Genomic DNA, 18,923 nt, shown 5'->3' with positions numbered 1-18,923 from the left:
TTCTTTGACATGTCTGTCTGGGATAGATAAGACAACCCTTTCCTCTAAAAGGGCTGTGCCCAGAAGAAAGACACCAGAGTCCTGTATCTCCATGTGTGCTTCCTGTGTGTTAGCATTCACATTTCTTAACATTTATTTATTCATTCAATTTCTATGTGTGTGTGGGGTGCATGCATGCTATAGAGTATGTAGGTTATCAGAGAACAAGTGGTGAGAGTTAGGTCTTCCCTTCTACCATGTGGGGGCCAGGGACCAAACCTGAGTCGTCAGGCTTGGCAACAAGCACCTTTACCTACTGAGCAATCTTGCCAGCCAATATCATCCAATTCCCTAATATTTAGTAGTATCTAATAACTCTAAAACAAACAGCTTATGGATTCATTTATTTTTCCTCTCTTAATAAGCTTGAGTTTCTCTTTGAATCCTTATTTTACTTTGGATTTTCTATTCTGTATGTCTAGACTTTCACATCTGTACTATCTATGTCTATTCGACTCCTATGTGTCCAAATATGAGATTGTTTTGTTCTGGTGAATATCATTTACTCATTGTGATATAATTGGGGAAAGGGCAATATGGGGAATGAGGATGGCACAACTACTCTGGAAGAAATCTTTCAGGAATATCTGTGGGAAGACTGAGATGACTGAGTTGGTGGGTAATGGATTGAAGAGACTGGTGATCCCTGAGAATCTACCCATTGGAAAGATACTGTTGTGCAAGCTACACTGAGGCTCTCAACCAATAGGGCTTCTGCATGGGAAGATGCCTTGGGCCCAGGAACCTTGTAAACTATATATGTTAGAAAGAAGAGGCTCTCTGTCCTTGTAAGCAGGATGCAAGCAGGAGAAGCAGGACTGATGACCCAGGCCTGCAATCCTAGCACTCCAGAGGCTAAAGCAGGAGGATGAGGCATTCAAGTCCATTTTCAATAGCATAGCAATATCAAGGCCCATGGGGTACAGTAGGTGCTGTCACAACAACAACAACAACAAAAATCGAGAGGTGGTTTGGGGGCTGTCTTAATCACACCTGTGTGCCAGTGCTTATCATGGTAATTATTTGAATCTAGGATCTGGAGAGAGGGCTCAGTAGTTAACAAGCACCTCTTGATCTTGCAGAGGACCTGGGTTCAGTTCTCAAAACCCACATGGAAGCTCAAAACTTTCTGTAACTCCAATTCCAGAGGATCTGGCTCTTCTTTTGGTCTCCAGGCATGTATGTGGTGTGTAAACATATATACAGGCGAGATACCCACACATATAAAATGGAATTAAATGAACAGTAAATAAAAAACAATAAAACAAAACAAGACCCCATATTTTGACGTGGGAATGTTCCTGTTGATAGTCTTCCTTTCTCCATCCATCCTCAGTGCGCTTTGATGTCTCAAAGCATGGAGCCCCTGCATATTAGACAGTGGCTACACTAAGGTGGTGGGAAATTAGTTTCAGCAGAAATTTTATGGTGGCCTGAATGGCAATTGCAACATTGACATAATCTGAAGAATTAATCCTAAATTTGTATTCAATTTGTGAAAGAAATTTAAAAGTATTTATTCAGTTCCTTGATTTTTGAACTATTACTTAAAGATTGCCAATACTGCTATTTAAATAGGTTTTTATAGCAGTCTTCTCTAGGAAATAATATAACTATGTACTATGGTTAGTTCTGGAAGGACTCTTGTTACCTAGGGTATATAGTGAATTCTGGGCTAACCTGGGATACAGTATGAAACTCTGTCTCAAACTATCTTCTTACCCAACTCTACAAAATGAGAAAACATGATTATCATTTTAAAAGTTTGTATTTGAAGTATCTAAATGTAGTAGGGTCTTTTCATCTTAGTTACTTTCTATTGCTGTGAAGACACCATGAGCAAGGCAGCTTACAGAAGAAAGAGTTTGTTTGGTGCTTATGGTTTCAGAGAGTGAGTCCATGGCTATCATGGTGGAAATCATGGCAGGAAGCACAGGTGTGAGATGACATCTTGATCTTTAAGTCAGAGGCAGAGAGAGAGAGAGAGAGAGAGAGAGAGAGAGAGAGAGAGAGAGAGAGAGAGAGAGATGAGAATGAATGAATACTGGGAATGTCATGAGTATTTTCAGACCTCAAAGCCTGCTCCCAGTGACACACTTCCTTCAAGCCAGACCACACCTCCTTGTCTTTCCCAAACATTTTCATCAACTGGGGAGCAAGTATTAACCATATGAGCCTGTGAGATCCATTCTCATTCAAACTACCACACTGTTCCCCAAAGTATCCTCTTGTAGCCTGCATAAGGCTTTGAGTTAGCCTTGTTTTAGCAGTAGTATGTTTTATTTTTTTAATATACATGGTATGACTAAAATTTTGTAATTATTTGATTTGTTATAATAGATAACCACTTGAGTTTGAATTGTCATGACTCCCCCAGAACCCCATTCACTATGTAAAGAGAAGGTGTGGCCCAGACACAGTGACTCAGGGATCACAGATCTCTACAGAGTCCATACTCTGTGACTTGAGAAAGCAGCAGGTTGCCAACTGTTCTAATGGCCACCATTCTTAGCTGCTGTGGGCTCTCAGGACTGTATTGACACTTTGGACTATTTTATATAGAATTTATGTCCTTGATCTCTGTGCCTGTCTTTTTGTGGGTTTCCATAAACACATGTCTGTCCCAACCAAGTTGCTAAACACAGTCTGGCTTTCATATGTCTGTAGTGTCTTATCTAGTAACCCCTTCTACCACTATTTCTCTGTCTATCAAGCCTTCATTTTCACTGGCTTCATTTTAAATGGTGACCAAATACAAAGTATCTTTTAGTCCTGATAATAAATAGGTAGGGTTTTTTTTGTTTTGTTTTGTTTTGTTTTGTTTTTTGTTGTTCTTTTTGTTTTTTGTTTTGTTTTTTATCTTGTCATAACACTAAGAAGACAGTGATCATTTGATTATATACATATAAAGACTCGTGGTCAGTTTTCCCTCCCTCTGCAGTACTGGTTTCTGAGAGAATTCTTCATTTGATGTTCACAACTAGTCACACAAGACTCAAGAAGTCATCCCTGGGGTCATGAGAGACCTGAGTGCATTAATGGTGAGTCACAGCTTGTAGGAGGATGTGACCCGCAAGGAGAAGCGCTACTGGCTTTTGTTTTCTGGAGCTGGAGGCCTCCATAGGCCTCCTTTATGTGGTCTGGTCCTTTATCTCTGCTCTGGGCCAGGGTTTGAATAAGAATCCAAGAAGTGGTTCTAGGATTGATCTTTGTGCTGCCAGATATGCTGATGTAATGGCATCAAATTAACATTTCCAAAAATGTCACCAATCACTAAGTGAAACAAAGACTCAAGTGTCTTCCCAGCTCTTTTCCTGAACCCATTTCCTTCCCCTTCAGGGCCCAGTGAGACTGGGAGCCCCTTTGTCCAACAGGAGTCAGCCCGACACACTGTCCTCTGGTGCAGCTGTTCATGCATGGATATTATGCATCCTTGTAGCTGAGTTAACAGTTACAGATCATTTCCAGAACAGCCTTCTGGGTCTTGTGTAACAGATTGACTGGTTAGAAGATCTGCGCTCAAATGTGGTGCCCACCCATACAAAAAATAGTAATGTTATTTGCTCATTAAATATCTACTGTTCCTTCATGCCAATGTGAAAACAGAACTCTTCCTGATAGGGGATATGAAAAGAGTTTATTCTAGAGCCAGTCATGAATTGATCACCAATTTCACTTTCCAACACAGTAGTAGTCTAATGAAGCTTGTGTAGTAACAAACCACAGCCATAAATAAGGCACTTTTAATGGTAGGAACACCAAGTAGGTGTTAAAATGAGGAAATCTATGTTATGGCCTAAGATACCTTCTGATGGGATTCTTAGCCTTTTGTCTTGGGGAGGCTGTGTGTCTGCTTATACACACCAAAGTACTTACCTAATGCTCCCAAAGGTTCACAGATAGAGAAATGTGGTGAATGGCTATTAGGTGGACTATGACCCAAGATTCCAACCTCTCTATGATGACTGATCATTGTAACTCATTAGTCAGCCTGCAGAAACAAAGTAGAAGGTGCTGTGTATCCAGGAACTTTCACTCACACTCACTTGTTCCTCAGTTTTGAGGCAGATGGGCATGGACATGAGTAGCTTCTCCACCAGAAGGTTGAATATGGCCTCAGAAGCTTATTAAGCTTCTCATATAGCTTAAGACTGAGCTAGATGAACACAGGCTTGACTTGAAAATTCCGTGAATAAGAAGGAAGGGTGAGCACAAATAGGGAGCTGAAATGGGGGTGGATTGGAGGTGGGGGAGAAGAGGGCCTTAAGGAGAATGGGCTGGGCAGATTAGCTGCAGGCATGAAATGGCAGATTACACAACAATATCTACCAGGAGTGGGACGGGAGGGGACACATCCAGCCAGGCAACCGCTCCAGGAGTGGACCTGTGTACTCTGACCACAGCACTCTTCCATCCACGTTCCTGGGCTTGTCTGGTCTCAGGAGGGTGCCTTTTCCATATCCTTTGCTGTGTAGCTGCTTCATCCTTTTCCATGGAAACACTATAATTGTTCACTGTAAGTTCTCCTGAGGTATAAATATCCTTAGAGATGATATTGTTTGTTTTGTTTTTTGGGAGTCAGGTTTCTGCCTTATAGCTCAGGCTGACCTCGGCCTCTGGCTCCCCAGTGCTGGGATTACAGGCTTGTGCCTCCACACTTGGCTAGCCTTGCTCTTTTCCTCCTACCTCCGTAGATGTAATATTTCACTGTGCAGATATTTAGTGTGTCTCTCAGTACTTCACAGTGATCTAAAGCTCAGCTTAGGTGGCCGAACAGAACTGTAATCACTCCTCCCAGTCAACTCAGTTCCCTGCTTATTTGCAAATTCTGTACTTGGGGACAGGTCCAGACACATTCCCTGTCAACAGCACCTCACTTCCCCTCTGACTTTATGCACATGCTGAAGCAAGGCCTTGTGACTTTCACCAAAGAACTTCTGTTTAAGAGAGTACAGACTCTCCATGTGAAGGGAGCCATGTAAACGAACTGTGAAACACTTGCCTCTGCCTTGTCTGGTCAAGGCTGCAGCCTGAGAAACATTGAAATGGCCAAGGCAGGTTACACATGGAGCTGTTTCACATGAACTCACAAATGGAGCAAGCTTCCCTGGTGCACAGCGTTTTGTGAGCCCAGGTGCGCCCACTCGCTTCAGTGTTTCCCTACATTTACACATCCGTGGAAGCAAGATTCTTCACTCTCTTCATGAAAGATCAGCCTGCTTGCAGGTTCCAGCACCAGCAAGAAGAAGGAAAAGAAAAAGAAAGCCTTTTAAAAACAGAGGATGACAGCTATCAGAGTTACATCTAGGGAAATATGATAGAGATATTAATAACCTTTCATTTGCTTGACTCTGAATTTTAATTATTTGAAGCTACCAACATTGAAACATCTTTCTTCCCTATAAAAATAAGTTGTTTGGAACAACAGGACTTGGCTGCATGTGACACTCTTCTTACTGCCCAGCCGCCCTGTACTGCACCGGGGGTGGGGGGGTGGGGGTGGGGGGGGGGGGGTGGTGTCGTTGTTCTTTCTAGTCTGGTCTGAAGGTGAATTCATTCACTAACTTCCTTGCTCACTGGCAGCCAGTCAGTTGCACTGTGAGCATTGACAGGGGGTTGCTGCAAATTGTTCCAGGCTAGACTGGTCTTCATAGCAAGTTCCAATCTGAAACATGGGCAAGGATAAATGGGTGAGTGGAAAGAACGAGAAAAGAAAAGAGAGAGAAACAGAAAAGAAAGAGAAGGGGGAAAGGAGATGTGATGGGGGATAAGGAAAGAAGAAATGGAGAGTCAGATGTCTTCTCCTGGTTGGGAAATAAAATGATTTTGTGAAGAGTCTTGTGGGCAATCTTCTAAACTGGTTATGTGTTAACTGATCTGAATTACCAAAAACGTCTTCAAAAACTTAGACATCTTCATCTCAGTCACATTGCAGGCATGCCAGATGACAGCGTCTTCCTGGGAGTTGATTACAGACTTTTGTGCCTTTTCTTCTGTGGCTTACCTTAGTCTCTCCATGTACAGTTCCTATGACTCAAAGGAGTGTGGCTTAAGGACATGTTTCTTCCCCAGAGATGGGAAGCCTCTTTGAGAGAAGAATGCAGACTTAATGGTGTTTCACCTCCTTCTTCTTAGTCTGTTATGTTAAGGTTTTGACCTCACTAGATTGGACTTTTGGTGAGGATGGAGACAGTGATGGTCCCTTGATGCTCTGATCTGAATCTTTTCTTGTTTTAATTGCTGTTCCCTAGGATGGAAAGAAGAAGTTTGACAAGGAGAGTGAAAAATACTATTCTATTCTGGAAAAGCATTTAAATTTGTCAGCAAAGAAAAAGGAGTCTCATTTGCAAGAGGTAAGCATGCACATTAAGTCATGTGACATCAAAATGCCCACCATGGAAGTGTCCCAAACACCTGTCATTTCTTCTTAAATGACAATAGCAATGGCTAGCATAGTTGGGTACTCTATGCTGTGTAGCAGTTAGTACTGATGGTTTGATGTCTAAGATAAGTGTTTCCTTCAACAACAAAAGATTGAAACAAGATTTTCTTTCTTTTTCTTCTTGCACATAATTTAAAGAGACAGAATCAATCCAATTCATACTGTAGTCTTTAAATTATAGTTGAAATGTTGGTGACATGGTTTTTAAGGCTTTGCTTCAGCAGTGGGAAAGACACAGACAGATAACTGCATATTCTGAAATCTTGATGACTTTACATCAAATTTTTTTCAGAGCTATTTACTGCTGTATGCCTGCTAGCAGTCTCTGACTCCCTTTGATCTGAATTATGCCAGATTTTATTCTTGCTGTTGGTAATGTAATGATTGTAAGTAATATAGTCAAGAGCAGCCTTGAAGAACTGGAGCTAGTCAAGGGCAGCCCTGAAGGGCTGTAACTATGCAGTACTGGTTTCAGTGAGAAGGAGTTTGGGGAAAAGAAAAAAAAAAAAAAAAAGCCCATCTGAATTCTGCTGCCATTGGCATCTTAGGGCAGTAAAACTGTGAGGCACAACTCTGATACCCCATATATGCAGTGGAGTGTGTTGTCAGTGCAGGAGGGATGGTGAGGTGTCCACCAGCTCAGGACCTCAGAGTCTGGCTTATGTGGCTATCTACCGTAGCCTCTCTCTCATATCTGTGTTTGAAGACACCATAGAGGAAACCTTTCCAAATGTCACCCAGGCCTTCTCCCAGGAAAGCTGTCTCCCTTTATGAATTACTTTTCAAGTTCAACTTGGTCCTCTGCTCTCCTTGCTCCTCTTAACCTGCCTTCTTAAAGTCTAGGTAGAACATTTGCTTGTCAGTTTAGAAGGTTACAAACCTTGCCAGTGTCAGCAAAGGGCCAGGAATGTCATTTTGCTCTACCATGCTCACATTTTCTTTAAGGACATCCAGTGTTGTTTAAAACTGATTAGGATCTGGAGGTCTGCCTGGCCTCCAGGAACCTGGGTTCAGTTCCCAGCACCCATATCCAGCAGCTTGCAATTACACAGAACTCTAGTTTATGGAGTCTGACACCTTCTTCTGACCTCTGTGGGCACTGCACACATATGGTGCACATAATCTCCTGTAGGCACACATACTTATACAGAAATTAAAAATATAAATAATAATTTTAAAAGCTGGTTAATATTAGAAAGTTTGTTTTACTTGTTGTTTTATAGGAGTTCATTTAAATCTCTGCCTTCTACTGTTAACAATGTAATAAGAACATTATTCATTATGTGGTTGTGCACTTGTGGGGAGCTTGTGGCCAAAGTGAAACGGAAGACCTCCTGCCATTAAGCAGAACTGGGCCTTCTTTTAAATTTCTTGGCCACATCTAATACCATAAAGACTTGGCACTGCCTACTATAATTTAGGATTGTTGTGTATTACAAATATTTTAGCCCCCATATTTCTCCTTGTTCATTGCACTAAAATAAGCTTTGGAGAGAAATGTTTGTAGTCTGGACATAGATGTGGTCATACAGGCGAAGCTTTTCAAGATTGTCAACAGAGAGCCATAGCAAGGGCTTGCCATGGCAGGGAACATGGTTTAATAGTTCAAGATCTTCATATATAAGGACTATGCTTCATGAGATGGCACCTACATCCTCTCCAGGAAGCCGTAACTGTTCCTTGATTTCAAATTATTTACAGGATGTTTGCATTCTTCCTGACAGCTGAGCTTGGTCTTAATTCTGTCCTTGCTAGGGGCTCTACATGCCTTAGGCTTTAGAATTACGGGGTATTTGTTGGGCTTCTCTATCTAACTGGAGATTGGAAGAGATCACAATGTTGACAGTGTCATCCTGTATCCCTCTCCAATAAGCACGCATACAGGTGTTCTTAGGAAGCACTTCTCCTACCATAACACGACCTGAGTTGTGTTAAAGCCAGTACTTAGAGGAGTGTGGTGTAGAGGAGGAAGAGTGTGTTGTGGAGGAGGAAGAGTGTGGTATAGAGTAGGAAGAGTGTGGTCTAGAGGAGAAAGAGTGGTGTAGAGGAGGAAGAGTGTGGTGTAGAGGAGGAAGAGTGTGGTGTAGAGGAGGAAGAGTGTGAGGTAGAGGAAGAAGAGTGTGGTGTAGAGTAGGAAGAGTGTGGGGTAGAGGAGGAAGAGTGTGGGGTAGAGCAGGAAGAGTGTGGTGTAGAGGAGGAAGAGTGTGGGGTAGAGGAGGAAGAGTGTGGTGTAGAGGAAGAAGAGTGTGGGGTAGAGGAGGAAGAGTGTGGGGTAGAGGAGGAAGAGTGTGGTGTAGAGGAGGAAGAGTGTGGTGTAGAGGAGGAAGAGTGTGGGGTAGAGGAGGAAGAGTGTGGGGTAGAGGAGGAAGAGTGTGGGGTAGAGGAGGAAGAGTGTGGTGGTAAAGGAGGAAGAGTGTGGGGTAGAGGAAGAAGAGTGTGGGGTAGAGGAGGAAGAGTGTGGTGGTAAGGAGGAAGAGTGTGGGGTAGAGGAAGAAGAGTGTGGGGATGAGGAGGAAGAGTGTGGTGTAGAGGAGGAAAGAGTGTGGTGTAGAGGAGAAGAGTGGGGTAGAGGAGGAAGAGTGTGGGTAGAGGAGAAGAGTGTGGGAGGAGGAAGAGAGTGGTGGTAAAGGAGGAAGAGTGTGGGGTAGAGGAAGAAGAGTGTGGGGTAGAGGAGGAAGAGTGTGGTGGTAAAGGAGGAAGAGTGTGGGGTAGAGGAAGAAGAGTGTGGGGTAGAGGAGGAAGAGTGTGGGGTAGAGGAGAAGAGTGTGGGGTAGAGTATGAAGAGTGTGGGTAGAGCAGGAAGAGTGGGGGTAGAGTAGGAAGAGTGTGGGGTAGAGGAGGAAGAGTGTGGTGTAGAGGAGGAAGATGTGGGTAGAGCAGGAAGAGTGTGGGGTAGAGGAGGAAGAGTGTGGGGTAGAGGAGGAAGAGTGTGGGGTCAAGGAGGAAGAGTGTGGGGTAGAGTAGGAAGAGTGTGGGGTAGAGCAGGAAGAGTGTGGGGTAGAGGAGGAAGAGTGTGGGGTAGAGGAGGAAGAGTGTGGGGTAGAGGAGGAAGAGTGTGGGGTAGAGGAAGAAGAGTGTGGGGTAGAGGAAGAAGAGTGTGGGGTAGAGGAGGAAGAGTGTGGGGTAGAGGAAGAAGAGTGTGGGGTAGAGGAGGAAGAGTGTGGGGTAGAGGAAGAAGAGTGGGGTAGAGGAAGAAGAGTGTGGGGTAGAGGAAGAAGAGTGTGGGGTAGAGGAGGAAGAGTGTGGGGTAGAGCAGGAAGAGTGTGGGGTAGAGGAGGAAGAGTGTGGGGTAGAGGAGGAAGAGTGTGGGGTAGAGGAGGAAGAGTGTGGGGTAGAGGAGGAAGAGTGTGGGGTAGAGGAGGAAGAGTGTGGGGTAGAGGAGGAAGAGTGTGGGGTAGAGGAGGAAGAGTGTGGGGTAGAGGAGGAAGAGTGTGGGGTAGAGCAGGAAGAGTATGGTGTAGAGGAGGAAGAGCGTGGTGTAGAGGAGGAAGAGTGTGGCTTGGAGCCCCTCCTGCTCCTCCAGGAATCAGTGCTGTTGTAGTGAGGTCACCACCCTGCATTTAGTTCTGTGACATGACATAAAGTGTCACCTGCTTCTTCCCAGGGCAGTATCTGGCTTATTAGCTCTCAGAGGACCTTCCTATTTCTCCTCACCTGCACAGGTGCCTTCTTTGTTTTTCTGGAAAATTAGGGGCTGGCAGTGCATGAAAAGGCTGGTTTGTGTGGGCAGAGTTAGAAAGTCACCAACTAAAAAGGCCGTTGGAGTAAATACTGAGAAAATTAGAGCCAACCCATCCCGACCACAGGTTTAACTTTGACTGAAAAAAAAAAATGTTTGATATGTGAATAAATAATTTCTTTCCAAGATGAAACCAAAGGAAGACATTGTGAAGAAAAGGCAGAAGAGCAGGAATTTATAAAAAATATTTCATTTTTAGAAATATTAAATCAAATTAAATGGCAAACTATTGGGGATTTTATACAACACAACACAGGGGGTTCTAATTCTCATATATAAGAAGTATTTACAAATCAATGAAAAATCAGCTAAGGATACAAGAGGGAAATGATCAAAGAAGACATGTAAACTATAATATTGTTTTCATGTCCCATGTGCTAAAGAATACAAACTAATATGGTATTTTCAATATAAGAAAAATTTGTTGTTAGCAAAAACATGAGAATTTTTCTCTCCCTTCCTTCCTTCCTTCCTTCCTTCCTTCCTTCCTTCCTCCCTTCCTTCCTTCCTCCCTCCCTCCCTCCCTCCCTCCCTCCCTCCCTCCTTCCCTCCCTCCCTCCCTGCCTTCTTCCTTCCCTTCTCCCTCCCTCCCTCCCTTCCTCCTTCCCTCCCTGCCTTCTTCCTTCCCTTCTCCCTCCCTCCCTCCCTTCCTCCTTCCCTCCCTGCCTTCCTTCTTATGGACTGAATCTTACTAAGTAGCCCTGGTCTTCGCCTATCCTAAAACTCACAAAGATCCACCACCTCTGCCTCCCAAATGTTGAGCTTGAAGGTACCACCACAGCCACCACATCCACACGCCCAGCCTCTGGTCATGCTTCTGTTTTTCTCATATGACATCAAATGTTGAATATTCTTGATGTAACTTCATTGATTATTTCACAGATTTTAAATGTACTAGGTAGTTGACTTTTTTTTTTGTTTTTTGTTTTTGTTTTGTTTTGTTTGTTTGTTTTGTTTTTTGAGACAGGGTTTCTCTGTGTAGCTTTGTGCCTTTCCTAGAACTCGCTTTGGAGACCAGGCTGGCCTCGAACTCACAGAAATCCCCCTGTCTCTGCCTCCCAAGTCCTGGGATTAAAGGCATGTGCCACCACCGCCCGGCTATAATTCTTACTGCTAAGAGTTTACTCTGCAAAAATGGAGATGAACTTATGGAGTTTATATTTACTATAGAGACCAAATGCATACACACATCTGCCTGGTACAAAAGAATAATTAAACCACATAGAAAGACTCAAAATGTTATAGCTATTAGAATTGTTTGTGTGTTTGGGACTCGGAAGATGGCTCAGAGGGCAATGTGTTTGCTGTGCCAGCATGAGGCCTTGTGTTTGCATCCCTAGCATCTGCAATTTAAAGGTAGGAGTGATAACACATTTACACATATCATGTGTACTGACTGTATCCTGCTATTGCCTGGGCAGTTTGCACTGTTCAGAGTTCCCAGGATAGCCAGCCACTCCCAAGTGTTATGTGAAATCTTACATATCACAGCTCTTCCTAAAAGTTCTTTTCATTTCTTCAGTGACCTACTCATGCTGGTGCTGTTTCTTGTGTAAATGAAATGAAATTCATACTTGATTTTTTTCTTTCCACTCACCTTTGTTATGTGGAAGTGCACCAGCTCCTTCTGCTGTGACCACAAAAGCCATCTTACATGCAACCTGGCCTACTGTCTAATCTGTTTATTATGCAGTATCCATCCCCACACAAAGATTCCTGATACACAGCTTGAATCCTTTCAAATTCTTGCATTGTCTGTAGCAGGTGGTCTGCAGGCCGTCATTTCTACCTTAACTGTCCTTGTACTTCATTCTGAACTAGACATTTAGCAACCAACTTTTTGATGAGTCTAAATGAACCTCCCGGGCCTGGGAGATGGCTCAATGGCTAAGCACACTGACTGCTCCTGTAGAGGACCCAGGTTTGGTTCCCAGCACATGGCAGCACACAGCTGTCTAGAACTCTAATCCCAGGGGATCCAACACCCTTTGGCCTCCCTGCTGCATGCATGTGGTGAACCATAAATTCATGTAGGCATACACATAGATAAATAGATAAATAAATCTTTAAACATAACTCTTGCTGTATAACCCTAACAGAATGTGCTGTGTAGCCCTGGGTGGGTTTTGAATTCCTAAGAGTTCTCGTGCCTGTAGCTGGCTGGGATTACAGGCATGCCCCACCACACCCAGATGTGATTTCTGTTTTGTTTTTTGCTGTTTCCAAGTCTAGCTCTTCTTATTCATCCTCACCAACTCTAAACATCCCCATTTTTCTGAGTCCATCAAAAATATTTTCTCCTGGAGGGGTTGTGCTTCAGCAAATACTCCCTGAGGTTTGTCCCACGTCACACCAAGACAGCATATTGATATTAAAGAGGACTTAACATGGCTGCAGAACTCACTTGTTCCTTTGTCATAGTCCCTTCGGCCATGTCAGCTGCAGGGTACACCTGTTGCTGAGGTGTCGTCATTGCTAGTGTTCACTGCTAGTTTTAAAATCATATTGTTGTTCCACTTTGCCCTGATTAAAAGGATTAAAAGCACATTTTTTTTTTTTTTATTTTACTTTTGTTGAGACAGAGTACCACTGTTTAGAGTGTCCTTTTGCCTTGACTTTGAACTCACAGCAATCCTTCTGCTTTGGTTTCCCAAATGTTAGACTTGTGGGCATGAGTCACTATTCCTGACTTAAGGATTTTCTAGTCAGCCTCTAGTCCAAGGGAATTATCTCAAGTTAAAAATGCCCTTCTCCATCTTGTACTGAGAAAGAATGGAGCTGTCATAGTCTTTAAGTATGGTTCCCTCCCTCAGATGATCTTTGCTGTGTTGAATTTCTATTGTACAGTAATATCCAAGAGTATATAAAACTGAAAATTGGCAAAAACAATTATTTCTTTTCTATCCCCCTAGTCTCCATTGGAGGAGCCTTGAGAGGAATAGCATTGTACATAGCAGCCAAGTCTCCAGAGAAATGAGCTCAAACTCTTACGTCAAGGGTCTCCTAGACTACTAGTAAGGTGGTGATTGTATGGGAAGGCTCATGGGACACCACGTATTTGTGGCTGGGATTTGTGTAGTGATAAGTCAGGGAGAAAATAAGCGGGAAGAGCAAAGTCTGGGGAAGCCAGGTACAGAGACTGTCACTCAGGGCCTGTTTCATTCCCTCAGCCATAGTTATGACTGCACATTTGAAATGCCATCTTCTCAACATTCAGACACCAGAGACACAGTGTCCAGCGTTGTTCACTGGAGGGCAATCTGCCCACATTCCTAGAAGGGGAGAAGTGTCCCCCATAAGCCATAGTGCTTTTGCACACAATTTAGGCGCAAAGCCATTTTTATCAGCTAATAAGAGTGTTGCCACACGTGCAGTCATAATTTATACCCCAGGAAGCCAGATTCAGGCATTTATCCTCAAGAAACCAATTAAAATAGCCTGATTAAAGAGCAAGTAAGATTTATTTAATGTGGCCACATTGGGAAGAGGGAAAATGAGATCCAGTGGACACCTCCTACCAGGTCCATGTTTGGTCCTGAGGTGAGAATAATTTTTTTTTTTTTTTTGAGACAGAGTTTCTTTGTGTAGTTTGGTGCCTGTCCTGGATCTCACTCTGTAGACCAAGCTGGTCTCAAACTCACAGAGATCTGCCTGCCTCTGTCTCCCAAGTGCTGGGATTAAAAGCATGCAACACCACCACCTGGCCAAGAATAAATTTAATAAAGAGCCAGGGATATGCACATCTGAGCAGTCCTGGCCAAGGTATGGGGATTGGTTCCCCAGTGACTGGAGGCAGTCTCCCAGGCCTTTTCTCTTCCCAGTGTGAGATTCCTGGGAAATTCCCATTTCTCAGGTGCATTGTTTCAGAAGTCCGGTGGTTGGATTGAAGGACACAATTGTCTGATAGGATATTCTCACTTACTCCAGGCTGGTTGCTATGGGAATTCTTAAAGTACATCCCTGGACATTGACTCAGGGCAGTCTCCTTAGCAACCCTTCTAAAAGAGAGCAGCCAGGCTGGCAGGCACGACACTTCTGCTGAGCCTGTGAACTAGGAACAGCCACTTTGGACTCTAAAGGTGTCTCAGTATTCTAGACCCTCTCTTTCAGAGAGAATAAAATCATTAGACAGAATGCCTCGTCAAGACCTTGTGTGGTCCCAAAGCTTTCTGCAGAAGAGTCCGCTGCTGCTTTTCTTCCCAACACCTGCATTCACTGATAGTGGATTTGTGGTTTGAAAGTGGCCAAAGGGGGACTGTTGACACCACGGAAACCAGCCTGTACCACAAATCAGACTTTCTCTCACAAGAGAATTCATTCTGGTAGGCAATGATATGCGGGAAAAGTGGTACATTGATCTGGAATCCTGATTTTCCTTCTATTTTGGACAATGTTGTTCCTAAATGATTTTCTATAGCCAGAAAAATTTTGGCTCAAATCTACATAATGTTCAACATATGTTAGTTTAAACTTTGGAATTCTCAACTTTAAACCTCAAGCAAGTTGCTGATAATACTGGATTATTTATAACTGTATTGCCAAATACATCATATGTGTATGATCATCTTGAGAGGTTCCAAGTGAGTCCTTGTTTCTGTGATGGCCATGGCAAGAAGCTGCATGCTCTTGTGATACCTTTGCTGCTGACGGTGACATGACCCTTGTTAGTGGCTCCCAACAGTGTTCTGCTCCAAGGTCAGCATCAGTGGGCTCTACTGCAGAGAGCCTCTTCCCTCAGCTGTTTTGTACATCTGAGCAGCAGCTGGAGAAGGGAACAGGGTGAGAAAAGTCACCCGTATGTTTGTATAGAACCAGAGTCAGTCTTCAAGAGTCTGTCTGAGGATGGCATGGAAGAGGAGAGACAAGGCCAGAGAGACAGTGGAACTGTCTCCATAGCTCTCTCCCACACAGAGTGCAGTCAGGAAGAGGTGCCCCTGATAATGGTGGAACACGATCCACCACAGAATGTTTGGTCAGCTCCTTGTTTGTTTTTGGCTCTGCTAACATATTGCCTATGCCAGATTTTCCCTAATGGTACACTGCCTTCTTGCTTAATATTCTCAAATACTTCTTTGATTAAAATCCAGATTTCCTATGAAGCATCTAAGATCTTCCAATCTTATTTTCCCTGTTTCTTCTGCAGCCAGCTCTGCCTAGCTCTTCCACCTCTTAGATTTCATGATGGTGACTTCTGCCCACACTCCTTGCCCCCTCCTTCTGCCCATACTCCCTGCCCCCTCTTTCTCTTCTTTCCTAGTCTTCTTCTTTCTCTCTTCTTTCTTATTAATTTTTCAACATAGAAAGAAGTGGGTTCCAGGGTGACCTTCTCACACATGTATATAATTATTCTTTGTCCCACACACCCACACATGGTGCCCTCCCTCAACCCCTTTTGCCTTAATGCTGGTTCCTTCCTCCCTGAAACTGTACTCCTCTGTCTCCTGACACATATATCCCATCACCCTCTCTTCTCCCTTCCCTCCTTTTAGACCTCTTTGTCCTCTCTCATAGGCTGAATTAATTCACTCTCAGTTGTTTGTGCTGAGAACCAATTCTACCAGTTTCTCTCAGAATTTAGTGCCTTCTCTGATTCTGTAGATTTTTATGTGCATTTGCATACCTCTTTGAAGATTCTCCACCATAATTATACTGTAATTTTCAATATGTCTCTTTTTAGTGTCCTAATTTTAGTTGTGAAGATGTCTTAGCTCATTCTATCATACCCTTTGATGCTAAGCTCAGTATGTACATCTGTAGTCAACTTCTCATACTATGTAAGCTTCAGTGACTTGGAACTGCATTAAAACTCTTTGCAGGAGTTAGTATTTAATGAGGAATTGTGGGGTTTACTGGGTCTTGTCTCCCTCTGTGTATAGACTCATCAGTATTTAACCCCTGTGTCATGCTGCTGGTTTTCCTTTTTTTTTTTTTAAGGCAGATTCACAGATTGGCCGAGAACATCAGAACTTCTATGAAGCTTCATTAGAATATGTCTTTAAAATCCAAGAGGTCCAAGAGAAGAAGAAGTTTGAGTTTGTGGAACCAGTAAGTCATAGTTTTCTTATATATAACAGCCTCAAAAATGATCTATGAGGAAAGTGCTTTAGAGCGAGCGATTTTTTTGTTTGTTTGAAATTATGATCAAAGTAAAGAAAAAGAAGAGCATTGGGGAAGGATGGATACCTTTAGGGCAGTGAATTCCTCTATCTTTTTGTAATGGTGAATGAATGAAATGTACCAATAAAACCCATAAATGCACAATTCAAATAGTGAATTTTGTTTTCAGTTAACAATATATCCATATCGACTAACTGACTGTAATAACTCTACCACAGGAATGCAAGTTAGTAACAGTGGAGACTAACTATGCGTGGAATGTAAGATGGATGCTTGAGGGTGTATAGGAGAACCGTCATTTCTCTCAGAAACTTAAAACTATGCTGGGAATAAAATCTAATAACCTAAGACTGAAAATGGTGTGTATATTCCTATGGCAGTGAAATTTGATTTGTCACCCCAATGTGGCTAGGGAAAGCCTGGGCCATGAAGGAAGCTCACTTCTGCTTTTATCTGGGAGTGCCTTTCCAGAGAGGATTGATAGGGTGGGGAAAGGCTGTGTGAGCAGTCCTGAAAGTGGGTAGCACATCCCTAGGGCTGGGGTCCTGGACTGAATAAAGATGTAAGAAGGGAAAAGCCATCCGGTTGTCTGTATTCCCCCTTTGCCTCCTGCTCCACCAAGATGTAAGGGATCTCAGCACCTACACTCTCCCCACAGCCTCACATCTTCCCATTATGACTGACTGACTATGCCTTCATACTACAGGAAAATAGCCTTTCTTCCTAACTTCAGTTGCTTTTCTCAGAAATCTGACCACAAGAAAGAGAAAGTTACCTATGTGTGAGTGAATACATCCCACCTAGATAGCATTCCAGTTACTGAACTTTAAGGTGAATGGAGAAAAACGTAGGGCCCTCTTTTCCTCCATGCCCACCAGCTCTTCCTTACAGACTGAGGCCCTGCATGCCTTTGCCTGTGAAGTCATTTCGGTGAAGTTGCTTATTTTATTCTTTTAGCATTTTTTCCAAGGATGGTCACTCACATAAGCATCCTCATAAGGTGGCATCCATGAGGTAAGGTCAGCTCTGGTGTCAAGGTAATCTTCTGGTGCAGATGTATAGACGCAACACAGTTCCCATGAAGTGAGCCGGCAGGACCGCTAACGCACAGGGAAGCCAAGAGAAGGGCCATCTTCCTGCGACAGTCCTTCAGATACTCATTCATAATAAACATTAAACACATGGTCCCTGCTTCAAGGAGAGGATGGTGATGCAGTGAAGAAAGAGTCTCAATCTTTTCAAACACATTTATCATAATGTATTTCCTGTGGGTCCCCAGACACAGACAATGAGAAAGAACAGAGCCTCCAAGAATACAGGTCCCCTCCTGAGGTGCAGGGCCTCAGCTTTGGAGTCCATTGGCTCAGTCTTGTAAACAAGGCACTCTGTGTGCTGTAAAACCAATCCCTCAGCCAAGAGTGTGAAGGCACTCAGGCCATAACACAGCCTCAGGGATTTAATTTTCACCTTTTGTTTGGAACAAGCAACTTCACTCCAAATTCTGCTTGCTGAAGAACTGTCCTTTAGTTCCCTTAGGATGAAGAAGTAACTTAACCTGACAAACTGTCTGATGATTAAGCTTCCTATGACTTTAGGAGTCCTTTGTATGACAAAGACTGCTGCTTAGATTCCTGGTTCCCTCTTACTGACTAAGCCCTGCCAGAGAGACCTATTATGACTTTTTTTCTTTTAAGATTTTGAGTAACTTTGTATATATGTCCTTGTCTATGTTTGGGATACCATGTCAATGGGTGCCCCTGGAGGGCCAGAAATGAGTGCTGGATTTAACAGGTCATGTGCCTCCTGATGTGGGTGCTGGGAACCAAACTTGTACCCTCTGGAAGAGCAGGTCCAGCCTCCCCTGACACACACTTCTTACTTCTCCCTAGCTAGAGAACTCCCATAACACCTGCCTCCCCCCCAGCATTTCTAAGTTGAGGCTCTTTTTACACCCTGGTGTGAGAGCCCGTGAATTCCGGCATTTTCCCCCGCATACTCCTTTCATACGTGTTGACATGTCTTTCTGAAGCTGCCCACTCCTGTGCTGTCACTCCTTGTCTATACCTGGAATGACATTTTCTCAGCTGTGTACCTCCTGGAGAGTGTCTTGGAAGTTGGCTGTTGCCGCCTCATTTGAGCTTCTTCATGGCCCATTCTGTCTGGAAATACTCAGCTCCATCTTCCTATGATATAACATTAGTTGTATCAAGAGGAGATTACAGAATCATTTGCTCACAGGTGACAGGTGGAAGGAATAATAAATATCCTTGAACTAGGAAATGGACACTTCACTTGAAATGTGTTTTCTCCCCTTCACCGTGTCCCAACTGTGACACCCCACTGAGCCTTTTGTAGCACATGCTTTCTTATGATGCCACTCTTGAAATCAAAGTAAGATATGTCCTGCGTTATTTTCTTGGCTACTATGCTTTCCCATTGGAGTATCTGTGCAACCAAACAGTACTGCCCTCTTCTCTAGCATTAGTCTCCTTGGTGGAGTCTTATGTGATTTCTCTTTTAGTGACAGGAAGAGTATGAGTGAGACCAACACATTGTGAGCATGAAAGCTGATCTTCTATGTCTACA

General features: G+C 43.4%; 1 protein-coding gene across 2 annotated transcripts in view; it reads left to right on the top strand.

The window, feature by feature from the left end:
* Arhgap42 (Rho GTPase activating protein 42) overlaps positions 1 to 18,923 on the top strand; it is a 234,821-nt gene that overhangs the window by 157,358 nt on the left and 58,540 nt on the right. For both annotated transcript variants that reach the window (XM_036192656.1, XM_036192657.1), the window contains exons 5-6: positions 6,291 to 6,392; positions 16,155 to 16,265. In XM_036192656.1, coding sequence (XP_036048549.1) covers positions 6,291 to 6,392; positions 16,155 to 16,265 — 213 coding nt within the window. The remainder of the gene's footprint in view (positions 1 to 6,290; positions 6,393 to 16,154; positions 16,266 to 18,923) is intronic.

This window comes from Onychomys torridus, chromosome 7, assembly GCF_903995425.1.
Source record: "Onychomys torridus chromosome 7, mOncTor1.1, whole genome shotgun sequence".
NCBI lineage: Eukaryota > Metazoa > Chordata > Mammalia > Rodentia > Cricetidae > Onychomys > Onychomys torridus.
This window is presented reverse-complemented; position numbering and strand designations above follow the sequence as displayed.